This window comes from Sus scrofa, chromosome 18, assembly GCF_054392235.1.
Source record: "Sus scrofa isolate SSC_HxYL_T2T_F1_AM1 chromosome 18, Sscrofa_HxYL_maternal_Yorkshire_Landrace_v2.0, whole genome shotgun sequence".
Taxonomy (NCBI): Eukaryota; Metazoa; Chordata; class Mammalia; order Artiodactyla; family Suidae; genus Sus; species Sus scrofa.
The window spans coordinates 13,745,942-13,761,343 of NC_139400.1; the positions used below are offsets into that span (position 1 = coordinate 13,745,942).

Here is a 15,402-nt window from a genome sequence, read left to right on the forward strand (position 1 = left end):
TACCTTGCTTTTAACCTCAGAGAAAAAAACGTAAGACTAGAATTTCCCCAGGCTCTTGGAGCTCCCACCCCAAACTGTATCTGGCATCTTCAGCCATTCTTGACTCCTGGTCACGGCTCGCAGGGAAGACAGGCCCATCCCATCCAAAGGTGATTCTTATACCTACACCCCCCCCCCCCTTTCTTATACCTACACCTGCCCAGCTCCATCACACATCCCTTCTTAGACGGTGTCTTTAACGCTTTTAAGTCTCTACCAGCTCCTTCCTATCAGCATTTACCCATGCCCCAGGCTTTGCCTTCTAAAGATTCTTCCTCTATCTTATGTATTTTTTTTTTTTCACTTTTTGCCTTTTCTAGTGCCACTTCCTGCAGCATATGGAAGTACCCAGGCTAGGGGTCTAATCGGAGCTGTAGCCGCCAGCCAACACCAAAGCCACAGCAACGCAGGATCCGAGCCGTGTCTGCGACCTACACCACAGCTCACAGTAACGTCAGATCCTTAACCCACTGAGCAAGGCCAGGGATGGAACCCACAACCTCATGGTTCCTAGCCGGATTCGTTAACCACTGTGCCACAACGGGAACGCCTATCCTATGTATTTTTTTTTTTTTTTTTTTTAGGTATTATGTTATTTCCGTCCTTCACAGCCAAGTTTCTTTGAAGAACTGTATGCATGGTCTTTGCTTCTGACTTCTCGTGAAGGTATCTGCCCACTACAATCATTACAACAAAGTAGTATGGGCTAAAATTGTGCCTTGGTTTCCTCATCTGTACAATGGGGGTAATAGCAATACCTGCCTCGAGACTGTGTGGACTAAGTGGGTTATTATATAGAAAGCCCTCAGGAAAGGGCCTGACGCATAGCGAGCCCTGTAAGAGTTAAGTATCATTACTAACGTTACAACCATCTCTTTTTTTTTTTTTCTTTTTCGGCTGTAGCCATGACATAAGGAAGTTTCCTGGGCAGGGATGGAATCCCAGCCACCCCTTCCCCAATGCTGGGTCCTTAACCTGCTGCATCACAGTGGGAACTCCTAATCATCTCTTAATTACACAGCTGCAAGCATACAGCTAAGAAAAAGAGAACTGAGAGTGCCAATCTCAAAATGCTGCCCAACTAAATAACACTTACAGATGTTGGAAAGTGTTTTTTTGTTTGTTTGTTTTTTGTTTTGTCTTTTTAGGGCCACACCCGTGGCATATGGAGGTTCCCATGCTAGGGGTCCAATCAGAGCTGTAGCCGCCAGCCAATGCCACAGCCACGCGGGATCTGAGCCAAGTCTGCAACCTACACCACAGCTCACGGCAACGCCAGATCTTTAACTCAGTGAGCGGGGCCAAGGATGGAACCTGCGTCCTCATGGATGCCAGTCAGGTTCGTTAACTCCTGGAAAGTGGGTTTTTAACATACACATTTCAGTAAATGACTTAATAGACTATAAACTCCAATCAGGTACGTCTCTTACTCTTCTGTTTCCAGAACTTGGCACAAGGTCTGGCATATAGCAAATACTCAATATAGGACTACCTTCCTAACATTGTATCTATCTTAATGGGCAGGCATTTGATACCAAATAGTAGCAGAATTCTTCGGCCTCCAAAAAGAACTCAATAGCACTTCCTGCTGTGGTGCAACGGGATTGGGGGCGTCTCTGCAGCCACAGGACTCAGGTTCGAACCCCGACTTGGTGCAGTGAGTTAAAGGATCAGGCGTTGGCACAACTGCTACTCAAATTTGATCCCTGGGAGCTCTATATGCCACGGGGTGGCCAAAAAAAAAAAAAAAAAAAAAAAAAAAAGGCAAGAAGAACTTGATAAATCTTCTGGCTCCCTGTATTTTTAAAAGTTCATTTAAATTTCGTGTACTCTTTTTTTTTTTTTTTCCAGAATTAACCATGAACAGAGCCAGCCAGGGGCTTTCAACCCAAGAGAGAACAGAAAGGCCTGCTTGCTCCGTAAATGTTCTGGCTGGTTTTACCTAATAAAAGCAAATTGAAGTTTATGAGAGAGAAGAAAATAAAATCACCAGCTGTCTCCCCGTCTCCTAGGAGACGGGGTCTGACGTCACCCGAGGCGGGGCGGGCACCAGCCCTAGTGCGCAAGCCCGCCGCCTCCGCGGCCGCGCCGGACGCAGTGCGCATGCTCGCGCCCGGGTCAGCGGTCCGCGCCTGTGACTGGCTGCGGCGCCCGCGCGGCGCGGCGAGGACGCTGCTGGCGGGAAGGTTGAGTGGCTGGTGCGCCGAGCCTCCGGGGCGATGTGTAGTGACTTCCACAGGGCCGAGTCTGGGACGGAGGTGAGAGCCGCCGGGATAGGAGCCAGGGAGACGCGGACAGGGCGGCGGGCGGGCGAGGGAGACCGGAGGGCGCGGGAGGCCGGGGCGCTCCGGGGGGGAGGCAGGCGTGCGGGGCCCGGAAGCCGGCGCCCCGGCGCCCCGCCCCCCCAAACCCGTTGCCCCGGGTCTGCGGAGGCCTCAGTGCGAGCACAGGTGGCTGTGAGGTGCGAGCTCTCGTTAGCGTTGTGGTCCACACCTGTCCCACGTTGATCTCCGACGTGGTGAGCGGTGCGCCAGAAGCCAGGAAAAGCGGGGGGGTCGCCCGTGGAGTTTTCTAGAACAGTGGTTGAGTAGGTGGCGCCACCCTTTCCCACTATTTTGTCAGTCTTGCTTGTGGCACCCAGCCCTCGCTCTCGCAGTTTACATTAGCCGCCTAAGTACCCAGGGCCTCACAATCCGTTTGACGCCTGCAAGAATTGATTCGGGTTGAGCCGGCAAGTATCGAGCCCTCATTATGTGTCACCCGCTGGTCAAGGAACATGAGTAAGAAACGGAAGAGCCTCCGCTGTTGCAGAGCTGGAAATGCGCGTGGTAAATCGTGCTGTGCGTTCGAGGGGTGCGCATCCTAGAAGACTAACTGGGAGGAGGAGGTGTCAGCTGAAGTTTTAGGGACTTGGACGTTGGCTTGGTCAGGAGGGGGTGGCATTTGGAGCAGGAAGTTGCACGTATGTGAGTCCTGCGTTGAGCAAGAGCGTGGCTGGTGGAGGAGAACGGCAAGTAGGTTTTTGTAGTTGGACCAGAGCTCACGAGGGGAAACAGTGTTGGGAAGTAAGTCGAGAAATAGGCAAAGGTGGGTCCTGGAGGATCTTTTATACGGACAGGGAGAGGAAGCAATACTCCGCAATACTCCGAGCAAGCTTTTTCTGTAAAGGACCAGATAGGCAACCTTTAGGCTTTGCGGGCCATTTGGTCTCTGTCCGACTGCTCAGTTCTGCAGTTCTCCTGTGAAGGCAGCCAGAGATGTGTAAACAGAAGAGCATGGCTGTGGTCCAGGAAACCTTTTATCTTTTTTAAACTTTAGGATTTGGCCTGCTGGCCAGAGTTGGCCAACCCTTGCTCTTTGAGAGTCCAGACACTGCAGGGTATAAGAACTGCTCCAGTTACAACCTTACTGAAATGATCATTTGAAACCCAGGTTAAACTCGGATGCTTTCTGCAATCATAGCAAGCCTAGGATCCAAAAAATGAGAGCCCAGAACAGTCAAATCATTGAACAGAGAATTTAGCATCATATTGTTTGCTTATCACAGCTGTATGGAGATCCTAAGCAAGGTTGCCTCACTCATGTTACTTTGGAGTGTGTGTGTGGGGGGGACACACGGGGACCTGAGCTGGGCAGTGGATGTCCCTTCATTCTTTTTCCTTTTCCTTCTTTTCGAAGTTCCCAGGCCCAAGATGGGACCTGCTTCATAGCAATGACAACACTGGATCCTTTAACCGCTAGGCCACAGGGGAACTCCTCTTTTTCATTTTTGTTGACAAAACCAACTAAGTGCACTCACTGTATGGCGTTACTTAATTTGTTTGGATTCTACTTTCTTTCCTAGTCTATTTTGTGGCTTCTACTTGGAGGCATTGTGTTGAGGAAGATATCTGAAGTCACGAACTATCCCAAGAAACCAAAATAAGCTACTTTAAAATTTGAATTCATAGTAATAACCACCTTATAAAATAGCTAACCTTTCCCACCTCTTGTGAATAGTAGGGAAAAGACCTATAGGGTCTTCCAAGAAAACAAAGTTGCAAAGAATATTTTCTTTTTAAACAGATTCTAGGTGTGCCGTTTATGGCAGGCTAGATAGCAAGTGGAAACTGTATCTTAAACCCTTGATTTGAAGAAGACACGCATTGGAGTGCAATTCGCAATAGAATATTCTGTTCTTCGCTATACTTTGGCACAGTGGCAGTGGCATTTTTCCTTCTGTATTTCTCTGAGAGTGTTAGAAAAGACCGTGGTGGGATTTTGGTATCATCCAACTATCACCTGCACGTAGTTGTTAAGTAGGGGCGTACCTGACGTTTTCTCAAAAATGCTAATGTACCTTGAATTTAAAAGAAACTGACAGATAAACAATTCAAGGTGTCTAGTTTTGGTTGTCAAGCTTTTGCTCTTTTTTAACTTTATTCTAATAGTTCTGTTATATTTATTTACTTTCTTTGTTAAAGTAGTACATGTTTATGACAGAAAATTCCAGTAGTACTGAAGTGAAAAGTAGGACACTTCTTCCCCCCCCCCCCTTTTTAAGGGCCACACCCATGGTATATGAAAGTTCCCAGGCTAGGGATTGAATCGGAGCTTCAGCTGCTGACCTACACCACAGCCACATCAACTCGGGATCTAAGCCATGTCTGCCTCCTACACCATAGCTCATGGCAGTGCTGGATCCTTAGCTCACTGGGCAAGGCCAGGGATGGAACGCACATCCTCATGGATGCTAGTCGGATTCATTTCTGCTCTGCCACAATGGGAACTCCTGGAAATTTTCTAATGTCATCATTTCGGTGTAGCTGAAATGGAGAATGCTGGGCTAGAAGTTCAGAGACCTTGGTTCTAGTCTTGGCTTTGCTGGGAGCCAGCTTAGTAATTTGGGGTAAGTTAGGTGGGTTTTTTTAGTTTGATTGTTTTTTGGCCATGCCCAGGGCATGTGGAAGTTCCTGGGCCAGGGATGGAACCCATGCCACAGCAGCAACCCAAGCCACTGCAGTGCCAATGCTGGATTCTTATCCCACTGTGCCAGAAGAGAACTTCAAGTACAGTTTTTGTGGGGTTTTTTAACTTAAAAAATTTTTTATTGACGTGTAGGTCATTGCTCACAGTGCTGCTTTAGTTTCTGCTGCACACGGACAGGTTATGAAGCCTCGGCTTCTGTCTTTCTAAAACCAGGGCAGTCGGGTGTGATTTCTCCGTTCCCTTCCAGCTACGCTTCCCTCCAAGTCTTACCATCTGTTAAGTGAAGACTTTGTTCCACCTGTTGCTCAAGCTAAAAACCTTGAATTTGCCCACATTGGTTAGCGAGTTCTGGCCGTGAATATCGTGGATTTGACCCCATTTCACTGCCTTTACTCCAGCCATTCCTGTCCCTACTAACCATCACCTGCTTGGTTGTAGTAAGTTCCTGACTGGTCTTTGCTCCACCCTGTTCACACTTACTCCATGTATTTTCCCCTTCATATCCAGAGTGATCCTTTCAAAACCTGTACAGGCTCTACTCTCAGAGATTTCCAGAAACTTCTATATCTATAGTAAAATTCAGAATCCTGCTTCCTGCAAGGATGTGTGATTGGCCCTTCAGCCCAACCCATGACCTCGATCTCTTCTGCCTTTCTCAGCTCAGCTACCGCTCTCACCCTCACTCTTCTCAGACACACTGGTGGCCTACATGTTTTGAATGTGCCAGATGTGCCTTTGCACTGTCTGTTCCCTCGGCCTGGATTGCTGTTCCCTCAGACACTGACGTGGCTCACTTCCTCACTTGCATCAAGTTTCTGCTCCCGTGCCCACTTAGACAAACGTGTCTGTCCGGTGTAAGGAGGTCCTTCCTACTGGGGGTCTTGGTTCCTTTGCCCAGTTTATTCTTCCTGACGCGCCTCTGCGGTCTTGTGTTGGGTCTTGTGTTGTTTACGTGCTGTGTTCCTCCCACCCCTGCCGTTTCAGGATCCCGAGCCATTCCAGATTTTGTTCTCTTTTGGATTTACTCCTTTAAGTCTCAGGATTTAGAACAATGTTTACCCCACACTTGGTGCCCAGTAATCATTTAATGATACATTTTATGCCTTCCTCCTCTTCCCCTCTCTCTGCCTTGCTTTATGTGTCATTGAAAAAACAAGAATTCACAGAAACTCCTTTTTTTTTTTTTTTCTTCTGTTGTCTGTTACTGATTTCTAGTTTGTCTCCATTATGGTCAAACACACTCTGTATGATTTCAGTTCTTGTAAATTTATTGAGGTTTGTTTTATGACCCAGGATGTGATCTGTCTTGATGAATGTTGCACGGGCATTTGAACGAAAGGTACATTCTGCTCTTGTTGGGCAGAGCGTTCCGTGTGTGAGCTGGATCCCGTTGGTTGTGTTGTCCAGATCTTCCAGTAGGTCACCTGGTTGCTGAGAAGTGGGTTTTGAAGTTCCAGCTGTAATTGTGAATTTGTCTGTTTTTTTCCCTTTCATCTGTATGAGTCTCGCTTCATGTTTTTTTAAGACTCAGCTATGTATACATTTAGGTATGTGTGTCTTCCTCGTGGGCTGATCCTTTTATCATTCTGTAGTGTCCCTCTTTGTCTCTGGTCATTTTCTTTGCCCTGAAGTCTACTTTAAAGTAATATAGAAACTCCTGCTTTTTCAGGAGTTTCATCAAGTCTGTATTTATAAAAGTATATGTACTTGTTTTCTCTGAATTCTTCTTGTAAAGTGAAAGAAATATTTTTGCTTCTAAGAAAGGGCGGCCTCTCCACTGTGCTGTGGATGCCATCTCCTCCCCACCATGTCCATCCTCCCATCAGGGACGCCACTGCTACCATCGTCCCAATCCTAAAACCGTTCTTCTTTGTCTGCTGCATCTGCAAGCTTTTTACCGGTCATTTCCATCAGCATCCTAACATGGAACAATAATAACAAACCAGTAAAACTTCCCTGGACATCAGAACTCCATCCAGCCCCACCCTCTCACTCCTCAGCAGAGCAGTTATTTGTGCCCCGTGCCTGCACCTCCTGTCTCACTCCCTCTTCAGCCCACCATATCTGGCTCCTGTCTCCATCTTCCACTAAAGCTGCTCCTGTCGAAGTTGTCATCGACCTTTCTGCTGCTGGATGCTCATTTCTAAGTGCCCCTCCCACTAGACCCGAAGGAGCAGGACGTGTAGGTACTTGCTGCAGGTGGGCGCACTGTCAAGACCCAGGGAGGGGCTGCTCAAGGTGTGTCTAGTTCCTGCTCTCAGAAGAACCCACTGGAAAAATCCCTCCTTCCTGGGGAACAGCGGATGGCAGGCTGGGAGAATCCACCAGGAGTGTTTCTCGAGGGGCTCTCCTCACATACAAGAGGATCGGGGACGGGTGTGTGTGTATGCATGTGCACTCGTGAGTGTGTGCGCTTCTTGCAACATTAAGCTGCAGTTTTGATTCTGTGCTTTGTTGTCTCTTTCTGGGATCTTGAGTGCAGTTGATTTTTCTGTCAAAATGAAGTTTTGGAGCACAGTCTGGTAAAAATTCCTAGTGAAATCTTAAGTATACATTTAATGCAATTACTAATTTGTGGGATGTCACAAATTTAAAACTTAATCCTTATAAATTCTGCTAGAAATTTGGCTTGGGTACATAGAGTAGTTTTTGCTTGACTTTTTATATATATATTTTCCTTTTCTTCTTACAGGATGATCACTTTTTACAAAATATTAGTTAAAAAGGCAGTAACTCTTCAGGGAATATACTTAGAAACGATGGGATTTTACTATTTGGTATTTGAATAACAGTTGTCTTTTCCATACAATTTAGACAAAAGCAATATGGAGAGCCAGGCCTAGTACTCTGCCCTGAAGGGCAGTTGAATTTTCTAAGTGGCAGAGGAGCCTAACTTCGCAAGTGGAAAAGAATTAGTCCTTTAATATGAGGGACGACCATGACAAGGGCCAGAGTTTGCCTTGGTCACGTGCATGTTAACCCAGCTGCTGATTTCCCTGCCTTCCTCCTCATTCTAGTTCCTCTCTTACTTTCTCTGTGTTATAGTTACACGTCTTTGCCTGGAGTGAATTTCTCTGCATTTCTGTAGTAAAACTACTAAGAATTGTATTCAGTTTGTAGGTGAAAATCCAGGCCTGTTTGGGAGCAGGGGTGGGAATATTTGGTTTAGAATGTTGACTTCTTAGGTAGACTTTTATACTGAACCGATTTGAAACCTTGCTACTGGGGTCTGTCTGCAGACAGATTTAATCTCAAAAGGTCAGGGGAAATGAGCATTTAGCCAAAACAATGATGTACATGTTTGTCTTAATGTCATTCATTTCTGGTTAATTTGATCTTTAAGTGCTCCTTCCTGCTCCAGCGTAAGGATTTTCGTAATCAAATGATGTTTTAGAACATCTGTATTATATGTTTTCTCCTCGACAGGCACTGAAGGTATAGGATTGCCTGTGAAATAGACTTTTGTTAATGAGTAGTAAGAACTTCGATAATAGCTGTGAGAATCCTCGTGGGCTTTTGTTTGGTAGATATTTGCGTTGAGTGTCCAGATGTGAACATCGGTATATTGGAGGTTCTCTTTTACTCTCCATCCTTCATCCAAGGCTGTCCACCTGTGACCTGTTGTTACCTTCAACTGAGCAGACAGCTGCTGAGTTTCTGCCCAATGTAAAGCGTTTGGAGTTGGAGGAGCCTCGACAGATGCTTTCCTTTTAAGCTCTTCCGTCCGGTCCGGCCGAGGGAGACTGGCTGGTGACGTGTTCTCCAGGGCAGGAGTAGCTTGGTGGAGGCGGTGGCCTCGAGGAAGGTGTGGAACTTCCATTTGGTCTGGAGCCTGCGCCTTCGGGAATTCAGTGGAGAGAACGGGGAAAGGCCATTTCAGGTGGAAAGAAGTAGAGTGTTTCTCTAACAGTGAACATTTTGTATGTCCCCGAAAGAACTGTATGCTGACTCCTTCAAAAATTAAAGGTGTCTCTCGCACACGTTAGAATTGACTCTCCCTTTTTTTGCCGCCACAGGGCCGCATGTTTATTTCATTTTTTTTTTTTTTTGTCTTTTGTCTTTTTTGGTTGTTGCTGTTGTTGTTGTTGTTGTTGCTATTTCTTGGGCCGCTCCCCGCGGCATATGGAGGTTCCCAGGCTAGGGGTTGAATCGGAGCTGTAGCCACCGGCCTACACCAGAGCCACAGCAACTCGGGATCCGAGCCGCGTCTGCGACCTACACCACAGCTCACGGCAACACCGGATCATTAACCCACTGAGCAAGGGCAGGGACCGAACCCGCAACCTCATGGTTTCTAGTCGGATTCGTTAACCACTGCGCCACGACGGGAACTCCCGCATGTTTATTTCTATTTAGCACCTGCTGTCATGTACTTGTTTTCACCTTTTGACTCTCTCTGTTAAATTCTTTGGGACTAGGAATGGTGTTGGCTGTATCCATTTGTCCCCAGCATTGAATACCCCTGACTTGCCTGAAGGTTTACCAGTGAACTTCTGTGTAATTGAGAATCACCCCTTTTGCAGGCTGTATACTTGCTCCTGTACTGACGTTGCTGTTGAGAACATGTGGGGCTCCTTGTGGTGTTAGGGGGAATGATTGAGAGAGGCCGGCAGACGAGTTAGCTCTTCAGCTGAGCAGGTCCAAAAACCCGTGTCTGTGGATTTGTCAGACTCAGAGATACTGACTGTGAGGCTCTATAGCCCAGGGAAAGAATTCCAGGCGAGGGGAGCCAAGGAGACCTCAGTTAAATCCTGACTCTGGCATCCACTAGTTTTCTCATCTGAAAAAAGAATGATAACAAATAGAGTTAATGTGGCAATTAAAACAGATAATGTATATAAATTATGTACCACTGATGCTACAGCAAGTACAAATAGTAGCTATTATTACATAGCTATTGTTATGATAATAAAACTTAGCAGATACTGATTTGCAAACCAAATGCCAAATCTGTTAATTTACAATATTAGTGAAACTGCCAAGTAGACTAAAATTGTTGTGTCCGCTGTGTATTCTTTTCCAGTTAGGAAATTTGGGCTCAGAAATGTTGCTTAGAGAATCCAGAGAACTAGTTGAATTATCTTAATAGCTACTGTCACCAAGCTCTGTTTGCCTGATGCGTTAATCCTCCCTGAAAGGATTAAACTGTCTGTCAAGCAGAACTTGGGTTCCCTTTACCCTGGCTTAACTGACTCTGTCTGCAGAAACTCCAGATTGATTATATCTGCTTTCAACTCATTCCTCAGATCTGAACAACATCATTCATTTTATCTAACAGTCTTATGCTACATTTTTTAGGTGGTTTTTTTTTTTTTTTTTTTTGCTTAGGTTTAGAAGATACTTCATCCCATTAAGTGACTTCCTTAAATTATTAATATTACCCATTTATTTTTAAGGGCTCATCTATTTCCAAGATCTAGGAGGTACTTCCACTCCCTCCATTCAGTATGCCCTATTTTGGACATTGTGAAACATTGTTTTGAGGGAGTTTGTGGCGCAGCAGAAACGAATCTAGCTAGTATCCATGGGTTCAATCCCTGGCCCCGCTTAGTGAGTTGGGGATCTGTCGTTGCTGTGAGCTGTGGTGTTGGTCGAAGATGTGGCTCAGATCCCATGTTGTTATGGCTGTGGTGTAGGCTGGCATCTATAGCTCCGATTCGACCCCTAGCTTGGGAACCTCCATGTGCCTTGAGTGTGGCCCTAAGAAGACAACCCCCAACCCAAAAAAAAACCCACATTGTTTTGAAATTTCTCAGTGATAGATGGTTTTCATCCTTTGAAAATGAATTTAATTTTTTTTTTGATAGGCGAGAAATAGATTTATTAGGATGGGACACTTGTGAGAGATGCAAGTGGGTAGCAGGAAGGTTCTGCCGAATTTGACTTTTTAATAATAGTGGAAAGTCAGATGCACATTGGCAGAGTCAGCCAGTTTGGTAAGAGGAGTAATACCATCTTTGCCTGAGAGCCGTGTCAATACAATTGTAATAATTTTTGAATGCTAAGGAGGAATTCCCAAGAGGAGGATTTTGCAATATGTTGAGCAGTGGCAGTAAGAGAAAGCAATTGGAGAAACTTTTCAGTTAGTCCTTCTTCTGAAGAGGATGTTGGTGATTCGCATACACTTTGAAACAACATTTTGTGGTGTTTTCACATGTTGCATCTGATCCTGGAAAGTTTTTCTCTTCTCCTGGCTGGACTCTCAACCTTCTAACTCAGTGGTTCTTATACTTTTTGGCCTTAGGACTGCATTTCACATTTAAAATTTATTGAGAATTTCAAAGAGCTGTGGTTTTTGCTTGTTTTTTGACTGTAATAGATGTAGCGTTACATTAGTTTCAGGTGGACAGCCCAGTGATCCAGTACTGCAGAATGACCACGGAGTTCCAGGTCACACCCATCACCAAAGGAGCTTCTATGTGGGTTACATCTGTCAGTGAAACGGAGAAATTTAAAATATTTGTACTCAGGGAGTTCCCGTCATGGCTCAGTGGTTAACGGATCTGACTAGGAACCATGAGGTTTCGGGTTCGATCCCTGCCCTTGCTCAGTGGGTTAAGGATCCAGCGTTGCCGAGAGCTGTGGTGTACGTCACAGACGCGGCTCGGATCCTGCATTGCTGTGGCTCTGGCGCAGGCCAGTGGCTACAGCTCCGATTTGACCCCTAGCCTGGGAACCTCCATATACTGTGGGAGCGGCCCTAGAAAAGGCAGAAAGACCAAAAAAATAAATAAATAATAAAAATTAAAATTAAAATATTTACATTCATGTACCAGTGATGATAATAAACCCACTGAATATTATCATAAATATTTTAATGAAAAATAGCTATTTTTCTAAATAAAAATGTAGTGAGGAGTGACGTTTTGCATATTTGGAAATTTCTTTACTGTTTGGCCGAATAGAAGTTAATTGGGTTCTCATCTCTCCTCTTCCAATCTATTATTGTATTGTCTGTCTGTCTGTCTTTTTAGGGATGCACTGGAGCATGTGGAGATTCCGAGGCTAGGGGTCCAATTGGAGCTGTAGCTGCCAACCTACATCACAGCCACAGCAACCCCAAATCCAAGCTGCCTCTGCGACCTACACCATAGCTCACGGCAACACCAGATCCCTAACCCACTGAGCGAGGCCAGGGATCGAACCTGCATCCTCATGGATGCTAGTCGGATTTGTTTCTGCTGAGCCACAACGGGAACTCCAGTCTATTACTGTAAGTTGTTCTGGTTAAAGTATATAAGGAGTATCTGGTCTTGAACAGACATTTAGCTGAAAGAGTGAGGAGTGTTTTAAGAGCTTTTCAGACAATTGTGGATATTCTTCTTTGATACTTTACCAAAGCTTCAGACAATTGTGGATATTCTTCTTTGATACTTTACCAAGGCTTTTTTTCCTGAAAATTAATTGCAACATAGGGTGTGAAATCATACCAGTGACCTTTTCCTACGTGACAACCCATCGATCTCTGCAGGACTTGGAGTGACCCTTGTCCAGGAATCGCGGGTTGTCGGGGACACTGGTTCCCTGACTTGGGAAGACCTTCCAAGTCCTGACACAGCACTTTACGTAATTGTGCCCCCACATCACACTTGTTAAAATCTCCAGTGATGTCACCAGCACCTTACATATTGAGGCGCTGTCAAGCTCACAGTTGTGGATAAAAGTTTTCCAAAACTCAGTTTTTATCATTGGCAACAAATACTGTCAGTGACTTCCCTTAAAGTGACAGGCTCACTGTCTTCATTTTCAATAAAGTGTCTGCCAGATACCGAAGTGTGTATAATCATAATTTGTCTATCATTTGTTTTTTAAAATAAAAGTTTGTTGTAGGAAAAAGTACCCAGCTCAGATAATCATACATTTCCTCAAGAAGAATCCTTGTATTTTGGAGCAAAAGTGCTTTCGTTATCTGTATATGAAGTGGGGGGAAGTCCCAAGACTGCCTCGACTTTGGACACCGACGGCAGAGTTCCAGGTCCACCAGACCTCGCTCGTTCTGACACTAACTGCAAGTTGGGGGGTCCCCGAGACCACCCTCAGGTTTAGTGATTTGCCGGGAGGATTTACAGAGTACGCTTGGTTATGGTTTACAACAGCAAAAGGATGCAGCTTAAAATCAGCCCAGGGAAGAGACAGGGACAAAGTCCGGCATTCCAGATGTGGAGCTGCCAGTTGTCCTGCCCTAGTGGAGCAGGGACGGTGCTCTTTCCCCAGCAGGAGTGGGGACAGTATGCCAACCCAGGGAGCTTACCTGCACTTGGGGGTCCAGGGTCTTTGTGTGGTTCTGTCGTGTGGACGTAGTCACCCGAACAGCTGGCCTGTCTCCAGCCCGCTGATACCAAAACTGACCCAAAGCCCTCACCTTACCTCCCGTTGTTAGCCCACCTCCTGTGGCTCAGGCCCCAGCAAACAAGGACACTTGTATCAGTGGGATATTCCAAGAGCCTAGAGATTATCTCCCAGGAGCCAAGGGTAAAAGGCCAGACCTCTCTTGGGTCAAGGTTAAATTCTTTCTTACTAGCATGCTTCCCCTGTCTTCACAGGCAAAATTTTAAAAGTACTTAAAGGTCATGATTTAATAGAATCAGTATTTTTTTACTGCCTCATCAAAAACATTTTTATGTAAAATAGTTTTGCTTGTTTGGCTTTTTATTTCTGCAAGTGGTGAAGGATACCGTTAGTTGGTGTGCTAACACGGCTTAATCCCGTTGCCTCGATTGTGCTGGGTGCCAGCAGTTCAGCCCACCTTGGCTGTTGCACCCTCAGTGCAAGTGTCAGCTTAGTGAAAAAGACAAGTAATGTCTTTGTACTTATGTAAATAATTGACCAAAGGGCACCCTCAGAATCTCTGCCTCAACTCAAAGCACTCTTTCCTGTGTGGTTAGCCATCCTTAGCTTGTTTTGTAATGAAATCTCATCTCCTAGAGGACCTACTGCAGGTTCTTTGAGGGTCACTTCATTGTCTTCATTTCTATAATTTCTGTTTTACCTGCCATAGTGCTTTGTACATTAAATAGACATTCGGTAAATATTTGCCAGGAGTTCCCATTGTGGTGCAGTGGGAATGAATCCAACTAGTATCCCTGAGGATGCAGGTTTGATTCCTGGCCTTGCTCAGTGGGTTATGGATCTGGCATTGCCGTGAGCTGTGGTGTCGGTCACAGATTTGGCTCCGATCTGGTGTTGCTCTGGCTGTGGTGTAGGCCGGCAGCTAGAGCTCCAATTCAACCCCTAGCCAGGGAACCTCCATATGCCACAGGTGTGGCCCTAAAAAGCAAAACTAATAAATAAATATTAGGAGTTCCTGTCGTGGCGCAGTGGTTAACGAATCTGACTAGGAACCTTGAGGTTGCAGGTTCGATCCCTGGCCTTACTCAGTGGGTTAAGGATCCGGCGTTGCCGTGAGCTGTGGTGTCACAGACATGGCTCGGATCCCGAGTTGCTGTGGCTCTGGCGTAGGCCGGCAGCTACAGCTCCCATTCGACCCCTAGCCTGGGAACCTCCATATGCTGCGGTACAGCCCAAGAAATGGCAAAAAGACAAAAAAATAATAAGTAAATATTAGCCAAATTAATGTCTAGAACCTTTCTGTCGCTGCAGGAAATCTTTTACAAAGGGTCACTGCTTTTCTCCCCTTTCCGCTGTGCTTTTTTGTGTAGTAGAGAAGGGTTGTCCAATCTGTGCTCATTCCTTAGGCCCTCGAGAATCAACTACGATTACATTTTCCCTGTCGACATTTCAACCTTTCTTGAATTCTGCCTGCCCTGGTTCTAATTCCTTCTGTCTTGGAGCAGGCACTCCTCCAGGTTAGTGTGACAAACTCTAGTCTTTTCTCCACATCTGGCTTTGTTCTCAGATCCACCCCCTAGTAGCCGTGTGAGAGCTGTGTGAATGCTGGTGACCCAGCTCAGGCTTACCTCGTGCTCACGCTGTGCCAGGCACTCGTGCAGCACAGTGAACCTCAGCAGTCCTGTGAGGGAGGTGCTGTTTGTGTTGCTCACTTTATTGATGAGAAACCTCAGGCCTGGAGAAGTGACCTAGCAGGTCAGGTTCTGGAGTCCCAGCTGTCTCCTTGCAACTGTTCCAGATTGCTGCTGCTGCTGCTTTTTTTTTTTAACATTTAATTTTTTTCAGTCTTTTTAGGGCTGTACCCATGGCATACGGAAGTTCCCAGGCTAGGGGTTGAATCAGAGCCACAGCCACCGCAATGCCAGATCCAAGCAGAGGCTATGGCCTATGCCGCAGCTCAAGGCAGCGCCAGATCCTCAACCCCCTGAGCGAGGCCGGGGATACAGCCTGCATCCTCATGGATACTGTGAAGATTCGCTTCCGCTGAGCCGTGACGGGAACTCCAGATGGCTTCGTAAAACCCCCTCCTCCTAGCTACAAGCCAGA

General features: G+C 46.1%; 1 protein-coding gene across 5 annotated transcripts in view; it reads left to right on the top strand.

Moving 5' to 3' along the window:
- Positions 1-2,133: 2,133 nt before the first annotated feature.
- The window catches only part of XRCC2 (X-ray repair cross complementing 2), a 108,562-nt gene continuing 95,293 nt past the window's right edge, over positions 2,134-15,402 (top strand). For all 5 annotated transcript variants that reach the window (XR_014833483.1, XM_085005080.1, XM_085005081.1 and 2 more), the window contains exon 1: positions 2,134-2,297. Coding sequence is in view for 2 of the 5 variants with exons in the window: in XM_003134536.7 (XP_003134584.2) it covers positions 2,259-2,297 (39 nt within the window). In the remaining 3 variants the exon portion in view is untranslated. The remainder of the gene's footprint in view (positions 2,298-15,402) is intronic.